The sequence below is a fragment of the Danio rerio genome, chromosome 20, assembly GCF_052040795.2.
Source record: "Danio rerio strain M-AB ecotype USA chromosome 20, GRCz13ab, whole genome shotgun sequence".
Taxonomy (NCBI): domain Eukaryota; kingdom Metazoa; phylum Chordata; class Actinopteri; order Cypriniformes; family Danionidae; genus Danio; species Danio rerio.
Genome location: NC_141040.1, coordinates 47,865,461 through 47,887,500, shown reverse-complemented (window position 1 = coordinate 47,887,500; position 22,040 = coordinate 47,865,461). Strand labels below are relative to the sequence as shown.

General features: G+C 34.7%; 3 protein-coding genes across 10 annotated transcripts in view; all 3 read right to left on the bottom strand.

Annotated features, from left to right (window-relative positions):
• The window catches only part of lin9 (lin-9 DREAM MuvB core complex component), a 23,855-nt gene extending 21,541 nt beyond the window's left edge, over positions 1-2,314 (bottom strand). For 5 of the 6 annotated variants that reach the window (XR_015517762.1, XR_015517761.1, XR_015517760.1 and 2 more), the window contains exon 1: positions 2,246-2,301. Coding sequence is in view for 1 of the 6 variants with exons in the window: in NM_001044946.1 (NP_001038411.1) it covers positions 2,246-2,276 (31 nt within the window). In the remaining 5 variants the exon portion in view is untranslated. 6 annotated transcript variants of the gene reach the window in all.
• efr3bb (EFR3 homolog Bb (S. cerevisiae)) overlaps positions 1-22,040 on the bottom strand; it is a 1,037,141-nt gene that overhangs the window by 217,205 nt on the left and 797,896 nt on the right. The window lies entirely within an intron of this gene.
• The window catches only part of parp1 (poly (ADP-ribose) polymerase 1), a 41,906-nt gene continuing 23,608 nt past the window's right edge, over positions 3,743-22,040 (bottom strand). Inside the window, 15 exon segments of one of the 3 annotated variants that reach the window (NM_001044942.1) lie at positions 3,743-4,563; positions 6,527-6,641; positions 6,738-6,799; positions 7,689-7,816; positions 8,407-8,559; positions 10,207-10,305; positions 10,408-10,536; positions 10,700-10,822; positions 13,400-13,483; positions 13,569-13,697; positions 13,990-14,185; positions 16,964-17,096; positions 17,198-17,263; positions 18,922-19,164; positions 21,167-21,307. In NM_001044942.1, coding sequence (NP_001038407.1) covers positions 4,482-4,563; positions 6,527-6,641; positions 6,738-6,799; positions 7,689-7,816; positions 8,407-8,559; positions 10,207-10,305; positions 10,408-10,536; positions 10,700-10,822; positions 13,400-13,483; positions 13,569-13,697; positions 13,990-14,185; positions 16,964-17,096; positions 17,198-17,263; positions 18,922-19,164; positions 21,167-21,307 — 1,883 coding nt within the window. In that variant the 3' untranslated portion in view covers positions 3,743-4,481. 3 annotated transcript variants of the gene reach the window in all.

Below are 22,040 nucleotides of genomic sequence, written 5' to 3'. Positions count from 1 at the left end.
CTGCAACCCAGAAATAGGAAAGCTTGAAATGTTTTTATTTTTAACTTAGTGATGTTAGATGATCAACTTCATAAACATGCTTTAACAAAACGAGGTGATCAAGCATTTGCAATTGCTCCTATCTATATTTTTTAATACTCCTTGATTGCCTTTTATTGCTTTTATTTATTAATTGTTTCAATTTCCACTTTATTCTCATCTCTGTCTTTAGTAATCCTATATACAGCACTTTGGACAACATTAGTTGTTTTTAAATTGCTTTATAAAAACATCTTGTATTGTATTATTATGTTTTTTATTATACATACTTTTTGCACAGTATACTGTTTTGCATCTGCACAACTCATGTGCCCTTAAGTGTAATTGTGTTGTTTACAAATTTTTATTTTTACTTATATTTTCAGATTTTAAATGAGCATTGTATTTATTGTATTTTCTTTCTAAAATTATACTTTTTGTATAAATATTATATGTTAGGCACCAGGGGTCTGAGAGTAATGCAATATTAATTCTCTATATGTCCTGTACATGTGGTTAAATTGACAACAAAGCTGACTTTGACTACTGTAAGAAAAATTCTACTAAAAGAAGATTTAAAAAAAGAATACGACTGTCAGTTTTTACAACACTACTTATTGTAAAAATAAAACAACCCTAACTGACTTATATAAATAGAAGAAAAGCATTGACTTTAATGCTTTAAATAACTTAAGTAATAAAATATCAAAATAGGGTTGAAATAATGGTCTACTTTAAGAGGCATTTTTAAGTTCTAATTAAATATCATACTACATTCTGACCGGTACTTATAAAATTATGTGCTTTCAAACTTAATTTCATTTAATTTTAGATTATTTTAAACTTTCTGTTGACAAAAAAAATGTGGTTTGAAATTAAAAAGTTACAATATAAAGATTTAAAATGAAAAATAGGCCTCACAGCAAAAAGGTTGCTGGTTCGGGTTTCCTCCGGGTGCTCCGTTTTACCCTACAACTCCGAAGACATGCGCTATAGGTGAATTGGGTGACCTTGAATTGTTCGTAGTGTATGTGTGTGAATGAGTGTGTATGGGTGCTTCCCAGTGATGGGTTGCAGCTGGAAGGGCATTATTTAATAATGCCCTTTTTTATTAATGCCCTTTTTTACATTTTATTAAATTTAACACAACATTCTGACCTGTACTCATAAAATGATGTGCTATTAAACTTAATTTCATTTCATTGTAGAATGTTTTGAACCTTCTGTTGATCAAACAATGTGGTTTGATATGAAATAAAACTAAAAATATAAAGATTTAAAATGAAAATTAGTATTTAAAAGAGCTGCACAGCCATTCTTAAATTGTTCTTGAATAATGACATCATATGATTCTTGATCTAAGCATGATGAGATAAACTATTGTTACACCAATGAGATTTTAGTGGTTTACTTCTGATAATCATTGTAAAAATGTATGATAGCCTTTTTTATGCTTAAAATTTAGCAGGACGTTTTATTGTTCAGTGAAAAAAGCTGTAATATGTTTTTATTGTTTTGATACTTTAAATAAAGCAAAGCTAGAAATAAATAATAATCTTTCTGCAATTATAAGCTGCTCAAATATTAAAAGTAATAATTATCAAGCAAGATAACAGACGACGGATTACGCAATTATCCCTATTAATACAATCAAAACAAAGCTTTCGGTAAGACCGAAAGAAAAAAAATCACTGTGAATTATTGTGATGAATGAGAATTATCCAGACACAAGTACTGCATCATACAAAGAGCGCATTTTCACACCTGAAGAGTGTTTCAGCATATTAAAAGTATGTATTTATCATACGGACAGTGTTTTAGTACACTAATAAACTGACACTGACAAGAACAACAAAACCCAGCAGCTGTCATCGAGTTACGACCCTGTAAATGTATAAAAGTTAAACCCTTTTCATAGTATAACCACTGCGAAACCGAAAACCAGTAATTAAATTAATTTTGATTATAAACAAAGCACCATAACGAAACTTTAAGGCGAAAAACTCTTCAGGTGCGATATTTATTTATAGTAGTAGGCTTTGAAAGCTAACTGTTAGCTTGTTAGCCTCAGCGCTAATAACTTTGCGTCTATTTTAACACCAGTCACAACAATGAAAGACACGTGAAATGTACGGCGAATAGCACGCCTTATGAAACGTTTTAAACCGCACAAACACTCAGAGGGGGATTTTTCAAGGTTTAGCGAGGAGTTAGTTTTATTACTCACTCTCGTCTAACAGCTGCTCGAGCTCCGCCATCTTGAATTAGCCGCGCCGGTTTTTCAAAGGCCGAGTGCCGAGATGCATTGTGGGACAGAGAGGGCAGTTCAAACACGCCACAGCGCTCGCTAACTAACAAAACATTTTACATTAAATGTGTTTGCTGTACATAAATATGATTCTTAACAACAAATTACGACCCATGAGGTAAATTAGATTAATTTGAGTAAGTTTCTTGTAGTTCCAAGCCGTACAAAACAAGTTAAAAGATGTCGTCGGGACCAGGCTTCAGCTGTGGTTCAGTGACTCCTATGAGACACAGGGCCCGTTAAAGGATCTCAGGAGCACCAACAAACAAACAAAAAGAACATAAACAAAGTGTAAACTGTATATTTATGTATTAAATATTTTAGATGCATTACATATTTACACTAACTACAATTTTATTAAACAAACGCGAAGTTGCAGAATGACAAACTAATTGTACTGCATTTAACATTTTAAAACAAGTATTATATAATAATCATGTTCATTTAGCATGTGTTTGTACACATTTCACTACAAATTAGTACATTATTAACATTTTATTTTCCCATCAACGTTTGTTCAACAAAATTGAGTCATCTGAGTTAAACTAAATGCTGTTCTTTTGACATTCCCATTCATCAAGGGATCCTGAAATACACAAGATTCCACAAAATACCATACAGTTCAAATGTCATCAATATTGTGAAAAAATAGTCTCAATTCAAATTAGCAGAATTACAATAGTTTAAGGAAAATCACGTGACTTCGAACACAGAAGTATGCTAATGCTGAAAACTTGTTTATTTCTATAGCACTTTTATGATGTGCATTGTATCAAAGCAGCTTAATGTAGAAGTTCTAGTGAATTAAAAATGTGTCAGTCCAGTTTTCAGAGTAGAAGTTCAGTTCAGCTCAGTGTGGTTAAATTTTTCACTGCTGAAAGTCCAAACACTAAAGAGCAAATCCATTGATCCATATCTCCGCAAGTCCCAGATCAAGCAAGCCAGTGGCGAGAAACAAAACTTCACCAATTGATGAAAGTGAAGGAAAATAATCTTGAGAGAAACCAGGCTCAGTGGAGCATGACTATTTCTCCTCTGGCCAAACTTCTTGTGCAGAGCTGCATGCTAGGTACCGGGGCTTGAGAACGCTGGATGTCCATCGCAGAGAATCTGCAGGTGTAGGTCACTAGTGGGTGATCAGGCTGGCCCCTGGGATCAATGCGAAAACTCATCTGTCCCTCAGTTTTGAATGATTGGAATAAATATTTAATAATAAAAAACACATTAAAAAAAACTATTTTATTATATTTTTTGACCAAAAAAGGTTATTGTAGTGAATTTTATTTATCAAAAGTGGTAAACCCTGATTTTATTAAATTTTTTTAGTATGATTTTATTTACTTGTATTTAGTTGTATTAGGACATTTTTGCAATCAAATACCACCCCCCGAAAATAAAACAGCTTCAAGCACAATAATAAGCCAAAAACCGTTTTATTTTTGATGCAAAGACATTTTTTGGGAAACTTGTTTTGTCCACAAATACTGTGGAGAAATGTTTGCCAAAAACAACAACAAAACTTATTACAGGTGCGTGAGTACAGCAGCTTAGATTTTGATAGCCATTTCAAATGGCCCAAGTACGTTTCAATAAGGGACAGTAAACTCAAAAAAGCAAAACTAGGACGGTACATGTTTAACATACAAAATACTTGTTCATACATTGGCAATTCTAGTAAAAGATTACTCGCTTGCAGCAGGCTATATCCTAGCTTACAACATTTTTTCCTAAAACTGTACATTCTTATTTGTTTTAAATCGAGAGGCCGAACAAAACCGTAAACACTACATGTGTTACAAGTAACCTGAATCCAGGTTTAGCAAAACTATTAAAAGAAAAAAAAGGCCTATGAAACATATGGAAGACAGTCTACCTATCCACTGTTGGTAGCTTATAAAGAAACATTTCACAGAGAAGTCCAATCATGTTGCTTGTAGAAAGGTGGCCACATTTGCAACAATGCAGTTTGTGATTTGGGTAGAACCACTTAAAGTACTCCAAACTAACAGACTAGAGCAATGGGGAATGTGCTGCCAAAGCGCAAGAGAACGGATTTAATCATTTCTAAACCCATGTGCTGTTTGGTTCTTGATGCTAAAGCTGTAACAGGGGGATTCAGTGGCATCCAAAAACCTCTCCAGATCTAACCGGCGTCTCACCACAGAGACGTCTGATAGTTGAAGCGGATCTTCAGCAGGTATTTCAGGTTAACCTGAGAAACATCATAAACGATGTACCTGGAGGAAAGCTTGAGTTAAGGGAAAGAGCAAGACAACAAATGCATTAGTTAACCCTTTCACAACAGAGTTCAAAATACTCCGACTGACCCCTGCATGTTTTTATTTTTTAATGATTAAAAATGTGACTACTGGTTTGAACACATCGCTTTAAAAGGGCCCGTGAAGTGCTTTGAAATGTTAAATTTTGATGTTATCTCAACTGAAAAGTGAAGAAAACTGGGACAGAGTAGCTCCTCCCCTTTATAAAAAACAGCCAATAGCGTTTAGTTTTCATCACCGCCATTGAGAGCAGTTGAGATCAAGCGCATCAAACAAAAAGCAAATGTGAAGCGTCTTGAAGATGATGGGGCACGTCAGATACTAGAGAGCATTTGATTGGTCAGAAGATTTGTTGAGAAACTAAACATGACTAACATGAAGTGACATGAAATAAACTGTTGATCCACCACCAGGTTGGCCCAGTCTGGGGGGTATACTCCGCCCCTGCCTTCGTCCTCAGAGAGACTTGGCTGAATTAACAAGCTTCTGATTTAAGCTACAGACAAGGGCCTTTGCCAAATAAATTTTTGTTTTTCTAAATGTTACCTTGTCAAATAAAGCTTTTCTATTATCATATCTTTCTCCCTGGTTTTCCTTATAGAAATGAAGCTCTTGAAAGTTTTGAAAAACAACTTAACCAATTGCTTTGCAAAATAGCCGCGTTTCCATTATAGTGCCTAAAGCGAGCGAGCCAGGGCGAGCCAAGGCCAGTCGCGTTTTCACTGTCACTTTCGGGCCTAATCGGGACTTTCTCGGGGCCAGCGGCTGGCCTTTTTCGGCTCACCGAATACCTTGGGCCAAAGTGGGCCAGCTGGGGCTTCGGGGTGGAGTGAAAGAAGAGGCGGACACTAGTTTTCTGATCACACATGAGTACATGCAGCAAACAAATAAATAAATAACGCATCAGGAAAAACTGCAAATACAAAATGATGATGATATGGTGGTGCTTTTTTTCTGCCTGATTCCCGCTGTAGTGGGCGGGTTGTGTGAGGTTTGATTCGGGGGAAGTTCTGGGGGCGGGGCTTGCGTGACGCGCTACGAATTACTAGCCCGACAGTGGAAACGCGACATGATTTCAGCTTCATTGCTTAACCTCCCAGGCGACTGGCCCGGTCTTGCCTGATAAAGGCCTGATTTAATAATTATACGATTATCCTAAAATAAACGATATGAAGGTTTGAAAACACTGATTTATGACAAGTACCAAGCCTGATCACAGTGGTCAAAGGGTTAAATAAATCTATTTATAGAGATATACACTAGTTAAAATTTCATTAAGGATTATCAAGATTGTTAGATGTTTTTCACCAAGGCTGCATATATAATATATTTATATATAATATAATAATATATTTTAAATAAGCTTTCTAATTGAAAGTAGTATAATTATAATATAATTAGCACCTGTAATTCTGGTTTGTTTTATTCATCAAGGACACATTAAACTGTTTAATAGTGAAAGTAAATGCGTTTAGAATGGAACAATATAAAAGCTGTTATTTTGAGCCTCCTTTTCAACAGACTCAAACAAATGATAAAATGCATCAGTTTCCATGAAACTGAAAAAATAAATGTTTTCAACATTGATAACTATGAGAACAATTACAAATGATTGAGTACCAATAATAACTGCTCAATATAGAACAGTAAATTAGCATAAAAGAACAATTTCTGCAGGGTCAAGTGAGTCTGAATAATTAGATTTTTATTATATTTCGTTGTTTTACATTTTAATATTTAGCAAATTTGACAGTTTTTAATGTATTTGTGATTAAATAAATGCAGCTTTGGTGAGCAAAAAGGCTTCTTCAAATTATTATTATTTTTTTTAAATCTTACACATCCTAAATGTTTGACCTGCAGTGTACGTTTATATAAGAACAGCAGAAGACAAATGAATATGCAGAAATCAAAAGGATACTCGTTGTAGAGCAGACTTGTGTCATCAATATTTGTGTTCATGCCTTTGCCCAGAGGAATGTCCACTCCATTGAGAGATACTGTAGCTCTTGGGTCTGGAGCACTTCTTCCCAAACCTTTAAACAGCAAAAACATTTCAGCCAAGAGAACAAAAAACAAAACAGCATTTCAGCTAAAAACAACACCTATTTGCAAATAAAGAATAGTCTTACCTTTTACACTGTGTTTACCCTTTGGTAGCTTTGTAATGTGTGAGGCTTTCTTCAGTTCATGCCTATAGAGCGGGGGAAAATAAAAAATAAAAAAGCACAATCAGATTTTGAGAGAACACAGCAATGACAAAGAACCATTTCACAAACGTCTTCCTGAATTGTATTTATGAACTGCCATTCAAATTCAATTTATTAAGTAAATGTAAAAAAAAAAAAATACAAATAAAACGAAAGGAAAAATAAATAAGAATGGTTTGAAAGTAAAGAAAAAAAAAACTTTGAATTATTTGAAAGTAAAGAAAAGGATTATTACAAATAAATAAATAGTTTTGGATATTTAAAATAAATGCTATCTGCAATGATATAATATACATAAAATATGTTTGTTATTTCTGCTTGATTTCCAAAAAGAACAAAATCGAAAATGTGCATGTGTGTATACATGTTTAATATACATGTTTGATTCATTAAGACGAAAATAACATATTTACAATGCTACAAAAGAATTACATATAGTTACAAGTAAGTTAAATGTACACTATCAGACCAAAGTCTTGTCACCTATCCAAGTTTATGATAACTTGTTCATTTGGTATCAAAAGTGGCTTATATAGAAGTCAAAGGCCTCTAGATTACGCTTATTTTATCAAAACCAAACATGATCATGCCTTGATTTTTAATGATTTAATTAGGACAGTAAGATCTGACTTTGCTTAGACAAAAGTCTTGCCGCTTAACAGAAATAATGTCCAATGTAGAATATAAAGTCATGGTGCAGTGGAAAAAGAATGAATATTGTGTATAACTCTCATGAGCTTGGAGGACTGCATCCATACATCTCTGCAAACTCAAATACTTGATTAATCAAGTCATCTGGAATGGCAAATAAAGGGTTCTTGCAGGACTACCAGAGATCATCAAGATTCTTTGGATTAATCTTTAATGACTTACATGTTCCCTAATGCAACCTCTCCTAACAGAATGAGGCCCACAGGATCAGCCTGAGACGTGTGGCAGTAGTTGGCACTCTTCGACACCATATCAGCAAAGTAAACACCTTTGCCAAACATGTAACCCGTCTGTATGAAAGATCACATAACAGTTTAGATATCATAGGAGAACATCAACAACAACAAAAAAACAATGCACAGTGCAGCACCATAGATCAAGAAAGAAATGGCTCTAATGCAGCTATTCATCAATGGACCCTTTTCACATTTCCGGGTTTCTCAGAAGCAGAAGTCATCATAGTTGGAAAAACTTAGAGCGCAGTGAATAAGAGACTACAACAAGTAATGAGTAATGTTTTTACAATCCTATTTGCTGAAATATTTACAGAAAAAATTGATTATGGTGTTATCAAGACTTTCAGAGAAAGAAAAAAAATATTGAGAGACTGATAACAGCAGCCAGAAAAAAGAACAAGGTCAAATTTACTGTCCCGCCCCATAGACTTTGTATTGCAAACACTTTGCATAAGCGGCAATTAGTTTTTTTTTTGTAATTTGATGCAAAGATGATATAACATATATGAATACATATAAATGTTCATATGCTTTTTTATCAAGATATTAAAAACTTTATTGGATTTAAGATGCTGATGACTGTTACACACATTATAACAGTCCTGTGAAAAGGGCCAATCTTAAGATAAAAGAAAGAAACTCACCACTGGGGCCTCCGGAGGAGCGATGCGGAGACCCTGAGACAGAATACCAGCATAGTTGGTGGTGCGCGAGCCGTGCCACAGCAGCTGGCGGTTGGGTAACTCTTTGAAGGGGCGATAACGCTGATACTCGCCCTCCCTCTCAATCTTAAAGATCTATGATGCAAAGACACAGCAGATGGAGATAACAGCGTGTTATTTTACAGCTATGGTATATGTACTAAAATGGGGAAATGTGTGAAAAGTTTGCTTTTGAAAATCTGGGAATTAATTAAAACTTCAAACAATTTTTATACATTACACATTTTTTTTAAATTTACAGTTTTTATTGAATACATCAGGCTCTTATGGCTCAAAAACTACAACAACTACAATAAGGACTTGAGGAAGAAACAAAAACTAAACAACAACTGATGCAATGTGGTTTCAAAAGATCGAAGATTACCCTTTGATTGTAACATTATAACATTAGTTTGAATAAAGTGCAGAGACAGTTGAAATCAAAATTGTTATTCCTTTAAATATTTCCCTATCCCAAATAAAATTTAAGAGAACATTTTTCACAGTATCAAGTCTTATTTCTTTTAGTCTGATTGGAATAAACGTTTTCAACGTCTAAGGTCAATATTATTAGCCCCCTTAATTTTTATTGGCTACAGAACCAACCACTTTTTTCCAATTACTTGACTTATAAGCTTAACTTGCCTTGTTAACCTAATTAACCCTTATTAAATAACTAGTAAAATATTCCATACCGTCATCATGGCAAAGACAAAAGAAATTAGTTATTAAACCATTAAAATTATAAAAAGCTATTCTCCCCTTTATACATCACTAGGAAAACATCTGAAAAATAAAAATTTATAAAATCTGAGAATGATCCTGCATCTTGTTAAATCTCTATGCCACAAGGTATTTCTAAAAGGGAAAAGAGTGTCTAACACAGTTGCTGTACATTTTTTACAGATAAATTTGAGATCTTGTAAAACACGATCAACTAAAAATGAATACTCTACATTAGGTATGGAGGACCAGGAGAGACAGTTAGAAATAAAATGAAGAATAAAATAATCAATTTAGTAATTGAAGCATTAAAATAAGTATGAATCACAATTTAAATGAAATGGACCAAATAATGGACAAATAAATCTACATATTTAAATGTGTTTTTAAATGACATGAAAGTAATAAAACAGTGCATTTATAAATAACTTTTAAATGTAAAAATAAAGACAATTTTATGAATGTTTATTTAATTCATGTTCTAAAATGCTGATTAATCAACCAATGAAAAAGTGCATTAATAAATAATTTAAAATGCAATTAAATGAATAATTTAAATAGCTTTTTTAAGAGGCATTTGACAAATGCTTTTCTCGAGTCGAAAATAAATTGAGTTAAAAAATGCCGTTGGACCTCTCTCACTTGTAAATGAAAAATATTAGCGGGAAGCCAAAGCTCATTTTAGCAGGAGTTTAAACATCAGCGAAGCGGCTCAAATGTTAGGGTATTATGAACAAGTTTGGAGACGGTTTGTGGATGATTTAGTAGCTTTAGCTGATTTCTGTTAAAGAAATTCTCATCTGGATTAAGTCGATGCGTTTAGTAGTTCAAGTCGAAAATTTTAAAATGAAACACCCAAAGTTACATGAAACTCCGGAGGAAATGTGGTGGCTCGAGATCATGAGGAACATTCAAAACTAACTCATGTAAACACCATAATCATCTTATTGTTTTATTCATATCAAGGGAAAAATTGAGATTAATGATGTCCATGTAAATGTAGTGAGTGTTTAATCTCACCTCCTCAACATCCAGTGTGTAGGTGTTGTGAGTAGCAGCATGTGTGTTCTTCACATATTGAAGGATAAGCTGAGCCTCATGCGAAGACTTGTCGACGACCTACAAGCAAACAAAACAAATCAACATCAATCACTACAGCGCGACTTCACTGTGGTAACCATACACAAAACTTTATAGCTCTTGCAGTCAAAGCCATTTTACCTCAATTTTGGTTTTGAGTTTCTCATAGTTGATGTCAATGGGATCTTTTTCGTTGTTCTCCACTCCTCCTCGAAGCAGGCTGTAGGCCACCTCGATGTCCAAAAGGTTGTCCAGCATCTGCACCTTTTGCTGTTATGGATACACAACAGGCTTGAGTACATAATAATAATATTAATAATAATAATATTAAAATACCTTTAAGGCGTCTTTTAAAACGACTCAAGGTCAATGTACATAATTATCTCCATAAGGCCTTCACTGAGACATGTTATGATGGTTACACAAGTCTTACCTGGATGTAATCCACATTACTCAATAGTGGTGGTTTCTTCATGCCGAAGTCGTGCGGTATCAGTGTGTAGAAGCGATTGGACAGATCTAGGATCAGTGATTCTGAGGAGCTATCTGCCACAGCCTACAGAAGATAAAGCGTGAAATGGAAAATATGAAAAATAAAGGTGATTTTATTTGAAGCATAGGCTAATTAACTGCTTTTTCAAACATACAGCTATGGAAAAAATTAATTATAGATGAATTGAAAAGTTTCTCTGGATTTACAATTTAGGTATACATTCGGAGTAAAATGTAATTTTAATTTTTTCATTTTTGTTTAAACTACTAATGCCATTTATTTCCAAATGTTAAATAAAAATGATGCATTTATTCTCATAATTATTTTAATAAGAGCTTTTATCTAATTATTTTTCTTACTTAAAATCTTTTTAGATGTTTTTATTATCATCTTTAGGCAACACCAACATCAATGTTTTAACTTCAGATGAAAATAAATCGATATTTGGTAAAATAACCCGAATTTTCAAAATCACAACAAAAAGAAGTGTTTTCATTACAGTTATGCAACAGAATATCGAGTAGTGCGCTGGGCTTTTATTTTTGCGTTCCTCCTCATATTTAACATACAGCAAACTAGTGGTTGGAGGAGCATGGCTAAGCATATTTCACCCAATCCAGCAAATTGACATCAACAGAGAACGACTGAAGAAGAATCTTATTAGGATTTTTTTTAATTAAAGGTTGCAAAAAAATTCTGTGGATTATGCAGCATCAGGGCTCGAAATTAACCTTTTTGCTTGGTAGCACCGGTGCTCCGAACTTTAAAAATTTAGGCGCATCAGCCAAAATTTAGTCGCACCCACCAATTATGAGCACCGTTACTACAAGTTTTATACAAACAGATTTATTGTATTTGAAATCAACACTAATCAAACTAACAAGCAAAAATAAATAATATTAATATGCGTGCGTAAGGAAAATATGTCTCAACGAAATCCCGTGATCACAAGAAAATAGATTTTTATAACAGAACTGAGTGAGCAAAGCATACACGGAGCGCTCACCGGCCCTGCACGCACTGTTTGAATGAATCTGTTAATGGTATAACGTTAACTGTGCTGTTCTCACAAGTGCTGTCTGATATTGCACTGATGCTTTTGACACATATTGTAGCTTATTATATGCATACGTCATGTTAATAGCTATACCGGTCTTTTCATGAGTAGCGATATTAATTTACTCAGTGTAAGCCCGTTTGCGATGGTGTATGTGATGTTAAATTTGACATATTGCTGCCCCTTGCACGGCGGACAGCATCTGGCAATTATATGAAGGATTAAACAGAAGCTCTCGTGCTAGTTGTGGCAAATAGTTACTTGAAAACTCCATCCCACTGACTTTTTATAGCGGACTTGAAGCCAACAGAAGTCTTCTACTCTTGGAAAAGTGTAGAAGGTGGATTAACATTCAGCACATGATCACTAGTAAGATGTGTCATTATTTGTAACTAGATGGTTTCTAAAACTAAATCTGTCCGCGTTATCTTCAATCTCATCTTTAGCGCTTTAGTTTTCCGCGGTAGTAGCTCTCTGTCATCCGAAGCCAGAAGGCGCTGACTGAGTGATTGACAGCTGACATTAACCAATCATTCGCGTTCAGTGCTAGAGCAGCGGGCCAATAAGAAGAGCGCGAAGCCGGGGCAAGCATTACGGACTTGGATTTGTTTACTGCAGCAAGTTGACATGACAACTGTTTTAAACCATTCCTGAGCGCTGCGTTTCCCGTTCCAAGTGTAGACAAAGAGCTTAGAGATGAATTCTGCGTGAATGTCTCCCGAATCCGCGCATGTGGTGAACATTTTGCAGTAAAAACTGGTCGCACACAACAATTTTAAGCACTCGCAGAAATGCTCCCAAAAATATTTTAAGGTTGCATAGATAAAATTTCGGGCGCATATGCGAGCATGGATAAATGGTTTGCCTTAAGGTTGTTCTCACACTAGGTTCGCAATCATACAGTGTATTTTGACCTTCCGAGCACACTAACATCATCGTTGATGCCACTGTTCAGAAGAGAAGTGCTCTCGCTTCGAACAGTGGACAGTGGTTAAGTTATATTGTTTTGTATTTTTTTAAATAATTTAGGATGCGATGACACTGTCAAATCCACCATATTTGATGCTCGAAAAGTTTCATGAAAGTCATCGTGTTGCACATATTAGGTTTGCTGAAGCTGCAGCTGATGTGAAGGGGGATTTGCATCTTTTATAAACAATTACAGTTTGAGTTCATTGAAAAGTAAGAATGATTAAAAAACCCATATGAAACAGGCTTTTGAAAGTGACATTGCATCTTCAGTTTCACGTTCAGGCACACTTTGCACCGTCCTCCAAACCATCTTTTCCAACCGGGCCAGGGTCGACCAACCGAACTGCGCCCGGGCGCAATACGGAGCACTCACACTTAAAAGGCATCGGGAAATAAGGGCTTAACCTGCCCAGGCGTGGTTCGGATAGCCTAGTGTGAGTATATCCTAAGACTAGCAATGTGTGCTATCAAAATATACATAGTAAATAATGATTTCACTATAAACTCATACCTAATAAATAAAGCAAATCCAGAGAAACAGAGAATTTCCAGGTTGACTCTTATTCCCCCCCGCCCATAGCTGAACATATATGAAGACCACTAAAACTAACCTGCTGAACTTCGCTTAGAAGGGAATAAGCACTCTGGATCTGTCGCTTGCTTAGTTTTCCCAAAGGCATCTTCTGCAAGTCAATCTGTAGGAGGAAAATGACATCCTTTTACAATCACACTTCTTTTGACTACAGATATCATTTTGATAGAAAAGGGACGTGAACAAACCTCAAACTCCACCATGGCTTTCTTCATGCTCTCCACATCGAAGATCATTCGGATGAGGTCTTGCACAGGTTTTTCCAGCTGAGATTTGGCACCTGCGCTTTGAGTCAACTTCTTCACAGCCTCCTCATCCTAGGAAATTGTGTGGAAATGTACATAACAGTTTTAGGACAATGAACGAAAGATTTTTTTCCATCTCTCTGATATACCTTCAGATTATTATTATATATTTTTGCAATCTTTTTTAATCATGTTGACAGACCCTAATAAGAAATATATTCAAAACAAATGTGTACAGCATGCACATTTCTAGCAATGCATTTTAAATCAAACTCATATAAGTATACTATACAAGAATATTAGTATAATATAATATTATTACTACTACAACAGTTCTCTAGTTAGGCGCTGCTAAATTTTTTACCTGTCCGTAGTCAATCTCCAGAGGGTAAAACTTATTGGGGTACTTTGTGAAGTTGCTGGAGGCCCAAGCATTTCCTGTCTTTTCCTCATACACACCACAGAAATTGTCCATAGCAGAGTTCTTATCGTAAAACTTGTCCAATTTGTTTCCTCCAATTGTGGTCCCGACTCGACCCCACGATCTAAACACCCAGTACCTAAAAAAAACAACAGAAGAGTTCAAAACAAGTGGCCTAATCTTAATAATTAAATAAACGGCTCATGAACTGAATATTTTTTTTGAGTTCTTGTTATGTTGCTCCAAGATTTTTATACCCTAAAGATAGATCAAAATTTAGATACTCTTCTGTTACGGTTGCCGTATATTGGTGGGATTTTTGGCATCCCGTTCTCTCTCTCTCTCTCTCCCTCCCCCTCTTTCTCTCTCTCTCCCCATCTCTACCTGTCGTATCCTCTAGGTCCTCCTTCGCGGAAGCCGATTGGTCAGGAGACCAGTCACTCATCATTGGGTGACGTGGCGCTGTCACATATAAGGACGCCAGGGAGAGCGGATGACAGCGCGATTTTCCTTTGATACTGTTTTTGCCGACATGATTTTGTTATTCGTTAATTTTGATGAACTTTTGTTTGGATAAAATTATTTAGTATTATTTCTGCCCATTTTGAACTACTTTGTGATTTTTGTACATCTAATTTTCGATTGTTTGTTTGTTACTTTTGGTACAACTCTTACCTGGCAAACAAAAAGAGATTATTGAGAGTTGACTTTGTCCTCACAGTAAGGTGGACAGGGAAGATGTCGTACGACTTCCATCTTACATACACGTAGTCAATCAATTGTTTAAAACACCAAGTAAGAAGTGAATGCCACTTATGTATTTGCTTTGTTTTAGTTCAGAATAAGTAAGATTACGGCGCTCGGCGCTGAAGATTTTTCTTTTCTTTTTCTTTTCATGTTTCTAGCGAGGTAAGGGGTTTGCTTATGAGTTAGAATTGTTTTGTTATATTTATTTCTTTGATTTGGCTTCACTAGTGTCCCCTTACTCTTGAGTTGACCTAATTTTGTTTGATACATTGTTTATTTGTTACTTTATTATTATTGTAAATATTTTTCTTATTGTATATATATTTGGGCATTATTCTGATTTCACTTTTTGTCCATTAAATCACTTTTGTTGGCAGTTTTGTTGTTTGTGTCTTTTACTTTCACCCATCATCTTGTAAAAGTACCACACCTTTTAAATGTTATTACTTGTACCCTAGACTAACATTAAAGAGGTTGCAACACTACAATAAGGTTGTAATAATTCATTTACTGACATGGACAAACAACGAACAAAACATTACAGCATCTTTCTTGACTTTAGTTAATTAAAAGATTAATCATTGTTAGTTCTTGTCAACTCAAGAGAACTGAATTAATTAACTAATATTTTAATAATGCATTAGTAAACGTTAAACTATGATTAATAGTATTTTCGGTAACATTTTACAGTAAGGTTGTATTAGTTAATCTTAGTTAATGCATAAACTAACACGACCAAATAATGAAAAATGCATTTATTACAGCATCTGTCCATGTTATTTAATGTAAGTTGATGAAAATACAGCTCGTCATTAGTTCACGTTAACTCCTGGTGCATTAACTAGAGTTAACATGGATGAATTTGGATATTAATAACGCATTACTAAATGTTGAACTACGTTTAACAAATGCTGTACTAGTGTTGTTCCTAATTAGTTCACGTCAAATACACTAATGAAACCTTAATGTAAAGTGTGATCATAATTTTTATTTATCCATTTTAGACGCAAAGATAAATAACTAAATATATAATACAGATAATATAAAAACAGACAAAGCAGTAGTGACAGATATAATAACAACGATAAAAAAAATCATTAAAATCTTTTTTTGTAATATTAGGGTGCAGATCGATTGCAGAGAGAAAGCAAAGCGATCCAACAAACTAATGACGCAGGCTATATCACAGTGTATTATGTATATGCAATAGGCATATATACGACTATATGAAGAGAGAATTATGAGAAGGGTGAGATGTCCTTCCTACCTGTAAATGTGCATTTCAAGTCGAATACGAAAGTGAAAGCATGCTGAAATTTTACAGAGAGCTGTTTATGTGTTAGAAAAATGTACCAAAATTAACATTCAATAGCTTTTTCAATATTTTAGTTTTATAATATGTTGTATTAAGCCTGTTGTTTTGTTCATTTCTGCACTCACACCTCAAAAGAAAGATCAACATTGATCTGCTTTGTGATCTGACTGCAGACTTGGTTCATCTGTTATTTCTCTCTATAATTTAAGCCTATAGTGCAGAATTCGAACCAGTTTTTTTTTTCAAAAGTTTGACTGATTCAATAAATAGATTTTTACTAAAATGAGGCCATGTATGAGAAAGTCTTACCTCTCTGACTTATATTTATTTACAATGTCTGTGGGTGTCAAAATTAAAGTGCACCTTTTTGCTTATAATGTCTCATTTATCATCATCATAAATAAGAATAACTCTGAAAAATAAACCCTGAAACTCACACAAGTGACTTGTTTTAACTATTTTGGTCCATTAGAAACTTTCCGAACTAAACAATTGATCTACAGATGTGAAAGCACCCTCAAACTACTTTATTCATTTAATAATACTATATTCACAACTTGAAATAAAATGAAGTTATAAATGTTCAATATAAAAAATGAAAGAATTAGAACACACAAAATACATACAAAATGCCAAAAGGTTGTATTGATTATCCTACATAAAATTGTACCCTATTTTAACACTTTTCTAAAGAAATATGAAAAAACATACACATCTGCAAGGTTTTAAAGCATGCATTTGTTAAAAGACCTTACTAAAAAGTCTAAGAAAAACACAAAGTCTGAAATTACAAAAAGAAAATCACTGTGTTTAAGATTAAATGTTTGTACAATAGGAATCCTTCAGAAAGCTCACCGCTTTTGAACGTCATCCTCCAGCAGCTGTAGTTTGTAGTATGAGTTTGTCCCTCTGACGATGTCCACGAGACCCAGTGTGGCGCTGTAAATCTTTCCATTCTGTTCCAGAACATGAGCACAGTTTTCCAGACCTGAACAATCAAACCGTGATTAGAGATCTGAATAAACAGTACATGACCATATGTAATATTCAGAGTCGCCTGAATGAGATATGGGGGAAAATGTTTATCACCTGAATCTGGATCTACTGCAGCTCCTCCTTTCACTGTCAGCTTCATTTTCTTTGATTTGCTTCCACCTGCAGGAAGAAGAAAATAGGGTTTTTATTAAGCAGGAGGGTAAAATAAGTAATTTTAAGATTTACAAATTATTAAAAAAACATGTTAGTGCTTTTCTAAATTCTGTTATTTATTTATTTATGTTTTAATGCCATATTAGCAGCATTGGCTACATTCTTGACAACACTGGTAGTAATATTCAATATATAATTTGCAATCATATATGTTTCTAAATTATTCGTTGTACAAAAAAACAACAAAAAAAACATAAATTAGGGCTAGATGATATTGGAAAAAACTGGCATTGCAATAATTTTAATTACTGCAATATATATTGCGATATTTATCATTTTAGATCGACTGTGATGATTCTGCAAGTACATTCTGTAACATGTTTTAAAAATGACAAGCAAACTTAAATACAACAGATACAAAACAACCGATGATTTACGATTTTCTGGGGAGTCAAACAGTATTCAGAAACAAAAACTAAATAATCACCATATAATAATAATAATAATAATAATAATAATAATTAATAATAACAACACTTCCAGGACCGTTTATATCTAAGTTGATATTTAGCCGCACCATGTTGGTGTTTCGTAACATCAAATTTTTACGAGGTGGGTCGTTAGTCCAACGCTTAATCTTTAACCTGGAGGACCAGGACATACACACATACACTACGGACAATTTAGCTTACCCAATTCACTGATAAAAAGTCATAAGTTTTCAATTTGATCAATGATAAGTACTCTAAAATTCCTTCAGAAGACACCTTTATAACCACTTCTGAAATCTGTTCGATTGATTTAAACAGAATACCACTATAAACCAAAGCATACAACAAACTGTTTATTAATTATAAACAATAGCAAAATCAATCTTTATTTTATCCCAAGTTTGTAAAGTATGATTTAATAAATCATGAATGAATAAATGATTAAAATCTCAAGCAATTTCTGATGTTAAATGGATAGTTCACCCAAGACTGAAAATTCGTTCATCATTTAATTAGCATTCCCCTGTCACAAACCGGTTTGAGTTTCTTTCTTCTATTGAACACCAAAACCTGTAACTATCGACTTCCATAGTATTTGCTTGTCCTACTGTGGATGTCAATGGTTACAGGTTTTCAGGATTTTTCAAAACAGCTGTGAGTTTCTACTGTTGAATGCACAATAAGATATTTTGAAAATGTTGAAAACCTGTAACCATTGACACTCCATAGTATTTGTTTTTCCTACTGTGGATGTAAATGGTTACAGATTCTCAGGATTTTTTTAAAACAGCTTTGAGATTCTTCTGTTAAACACAAAATAAGTTACTATGAAAAATGCTGAAAACCTGTAACCATTGACTTCCTCAGTAGGAAAAGCAAATACTATGGGGTGTCAATGGTTACAGGTTTTCAGGATTATTCAAAACAGCTTTGAATTTCTTTCATCTGTTGAAATAAAAAGTTATTTAGAAAAATGCTGCAAACCTGTAACCACTGACGTTCATAGCATTTGTTATTCCTTCTGTGTAAGTCAATGGTTACAGGTTTCTAACATTATTCGAAACAGCTTGTTTATAGTGTTGAAATCACTTAAGGGTGAGTAAATGTTCATGTTTGTTTGAACTATCCCTTTGTATCAGTTACTTTCTACGTAAATCTGCAGACATGTCTAACCTTCCTCCTCTTTGACTTTGCCGGTGCTCTTTGAGGAATGAGCTCCGGTGGATTTGGTGGCCGCGGCTGCAGCCGGGGCCTCGACTTTAACTTCAGCGCCCCAGGGGGAAATGGCATGCAGAGAGATGAGCTCCTGAAGGGCCTTGCCGGACTCCTTGATGTCAGTAAGGAAATCATCAGCCACCACGCGGACACCTGCGTCTCTCACCTCCTCCATTTTCTTACTCATCTTCTCGATCTCCTCTGAGGGAAGGCAGGAACAGATCAGAACATTAATGAGGTTTGAACAACAACAAATACATTAGCTGGAAAAAAGAAATCTGAAAGAGCACATGAGCAATTCCAGTGTTATGGATGTGACATTTGCAGAAAAACTCAAATAGTACATTCACATAGAAAGTACAAGTTAATATTCTATTGAAATATGATTATGTTTTACAAGTTATGAGATCAGAAAAAAATCAATCTGTAAACATTTTAAATATTGTAATTAAGGCAGGGTTGTCACGTTACTGAATTCAGTACCAATCAATAATGACATTTTAAAAAGCCTCCATTTCCTGCTAACATTTAAGCACTGTTGAGTGCATTCTTAATCTCTGCTGATTTGCTAGTGTTCACATGCTCAACAGAAATGACTGTGATTGGCCGTGAAGATCATCAGTTCACTGAACTCACTGCAGTTTACTGAGTGTAACCACAGATACTGGGACACTAGCAAATTTCAAAGTCGCATTGATCAGCTGGTTTGTCTATAAGCTGACTTTTGAGCGATCTGCTGATGAATACACTCACCGCCCACTTTATTAGGTACACCTGTCCAACTGCTTGCTAACACAAATTTCTAATCAGCCAATCACATGGCAGCAACTCAATGCATTTAGGCATGTAGACATGGTCAAGACGATCTGCTGCAGTTCAAACTGAGCATCAGAATGGGGAAGAAATGTGATTTAAGTGACCTTGAACGTGGCATGGTTGTTAGTGCCAGACAGGCTGGTCTGAGTATTTCAGAAACTGCTGAACTACTGGGATTTTCATGCACGACCATCTCTAGAGTTTACAGAGAATGGTCCGAAAAAGAGAAAATATCCAGTGAGCAGTGTGAGTTCTGTGAGCGCAAAAGCCTTGTTGATGCCAGAGGTCAGAGGAGAATGGCCAGACTGGTTCGAGCTACCTACCCCAGTATTATTGCTGACCATGTCCATCCCTTTATGACCACAGTGTAACCATCTTCTGATGGCTACTTCCAGCAGGAAAACACACCATATCATAAAGCGTGAATCATCTCAGACTGTTTTTTTGGACATGACAATGAGTTCACTGTACTCAAAGGGCCTCCACAGTCACCAGATCTCAATTCAAATAGAGCACTTTTGGGATGTGCTGGGATAGAATCATTGTCAATATGAACCAAAATCTCTGAGAAATATTTCCAGTACCTTGTTGAATCTACGCCATGATGGGTTAACGCAGTTCTGAAGACAAAAAAGGGTCCAACCCAGTACTAGTAAGGTGTACCTAATAAAGTGGCCACTGAGTGTATATATAAATTCTTGCCTAATATCAGATGGCTAGAAAGTGAGTATTCCTTTATAAATTGTTAAAATATTGGTGTCTGTGATGCAGCAAGTCCGGAGACTGGTAGGTACACCAAGATTTTGTATAAATTCACTTGAATGAGTGATGGGACTAAAAAGTGTTCATAAACAAATATTTTCTCAATTCAAAAGGGCAGCGGCTTGGACCCGGAAACAATACTTCATATGTCACGACTTATCAAGCGGATTAGGACCACTTGTACACAGCACTTTCATTAAGCCTGCCTTTGTTTTTTTTTATTTTGTACAGCAATATTTTACCAAGCATAATTTCACAAACTAAAACCAGATCCATGTGCTTTTTCTTTACATTTTAAACCACTTTATGTACAAGCTAATGTATTTTGTCTATTTTTGTGGATTTTGACTAAATCTGCAAAGAGTGTAGACTGTGATAAAGTAAATTATTGCTTACTCATACTGAATGTTGCTTGTTTCTAGTTTCATTAAAACAAAAGGGGAAAAAGGCTTGTAAAAAATCTGGCAAACAGAATCATGCATGTAAAATCAAGATCTGTGCTTTACTATTAGCAAATATAGGACAGCTAGATTAGCATTACACTGGGCATCACTTATTTTATTCAGTCTGCACAGTGAACAAAAATAGTGTGTAGTTAGCTTGCTGGAGTTTGATCATCACTTACTCTTGCTGCTGATGCAGAGAGCAGCTTTGCTGGCCGTGCCTGTGATTTTTCCTCCCAGATCTTCCACAAATTTCTTCAGATCATCTTTGTTCTTACTGAGCTTTCCCACAGCCAGGAGCTTCATTCCAGTCAGAGGCTTATCTAAAAAACACATGATGACAAACAATACACTTTGTTTATAAAATGAGCATATAACTACAGTCAATTTTCAGCCCTTCAGAATATAATAAATGTAAGGCTGACAGTTCAGTATTTGGCCATTGTTACATCAGCTGGGTGTCCATACACACATTTCTACATTCATCTCGCAGTCAGTTTAGCCAAGTAATGTGAAATATTGCATATTTTAATTTCAGAATTGTATTTCAATGTTGTTACTGTTAGCGTAAACCATAACAAACCTATTTGTTCCTTTAAATCCTATTTGTTAAATGAAAGCTGAAATCGAATATAAAAAAAACAGGGATGAAAAACAGTGAAAAATAAAAACACACTGCAAAAACATGATTAGAAAATAGATTTGAGATGTAAATAAAGTTATAACTACATATTTTCACTATAACAAATTAAAATGCAACATTTCTTTAATTTCTGCGTTTAATTTACATTACTGTTAACTAAAATAATTAAATTAGCTTTTTATCCATATAAATAAACCTGAAATAAAATGAAAAAATTTTAGAAAAGTCAATAATTTAATAGATTTTTTACAAGACATTATTTTAGATTAGATTAGATTCAACTTTGTTGTCATTACACATGTGCAAGTACAATGCAACGAAATGCAGTTTAGGTCTTACCAGGAGTGCAATAGCAGCAAGTGCAGGATAGAGGTTATAAAGTGCAGTTATAGAAAAACTAGGGTGATATTTAC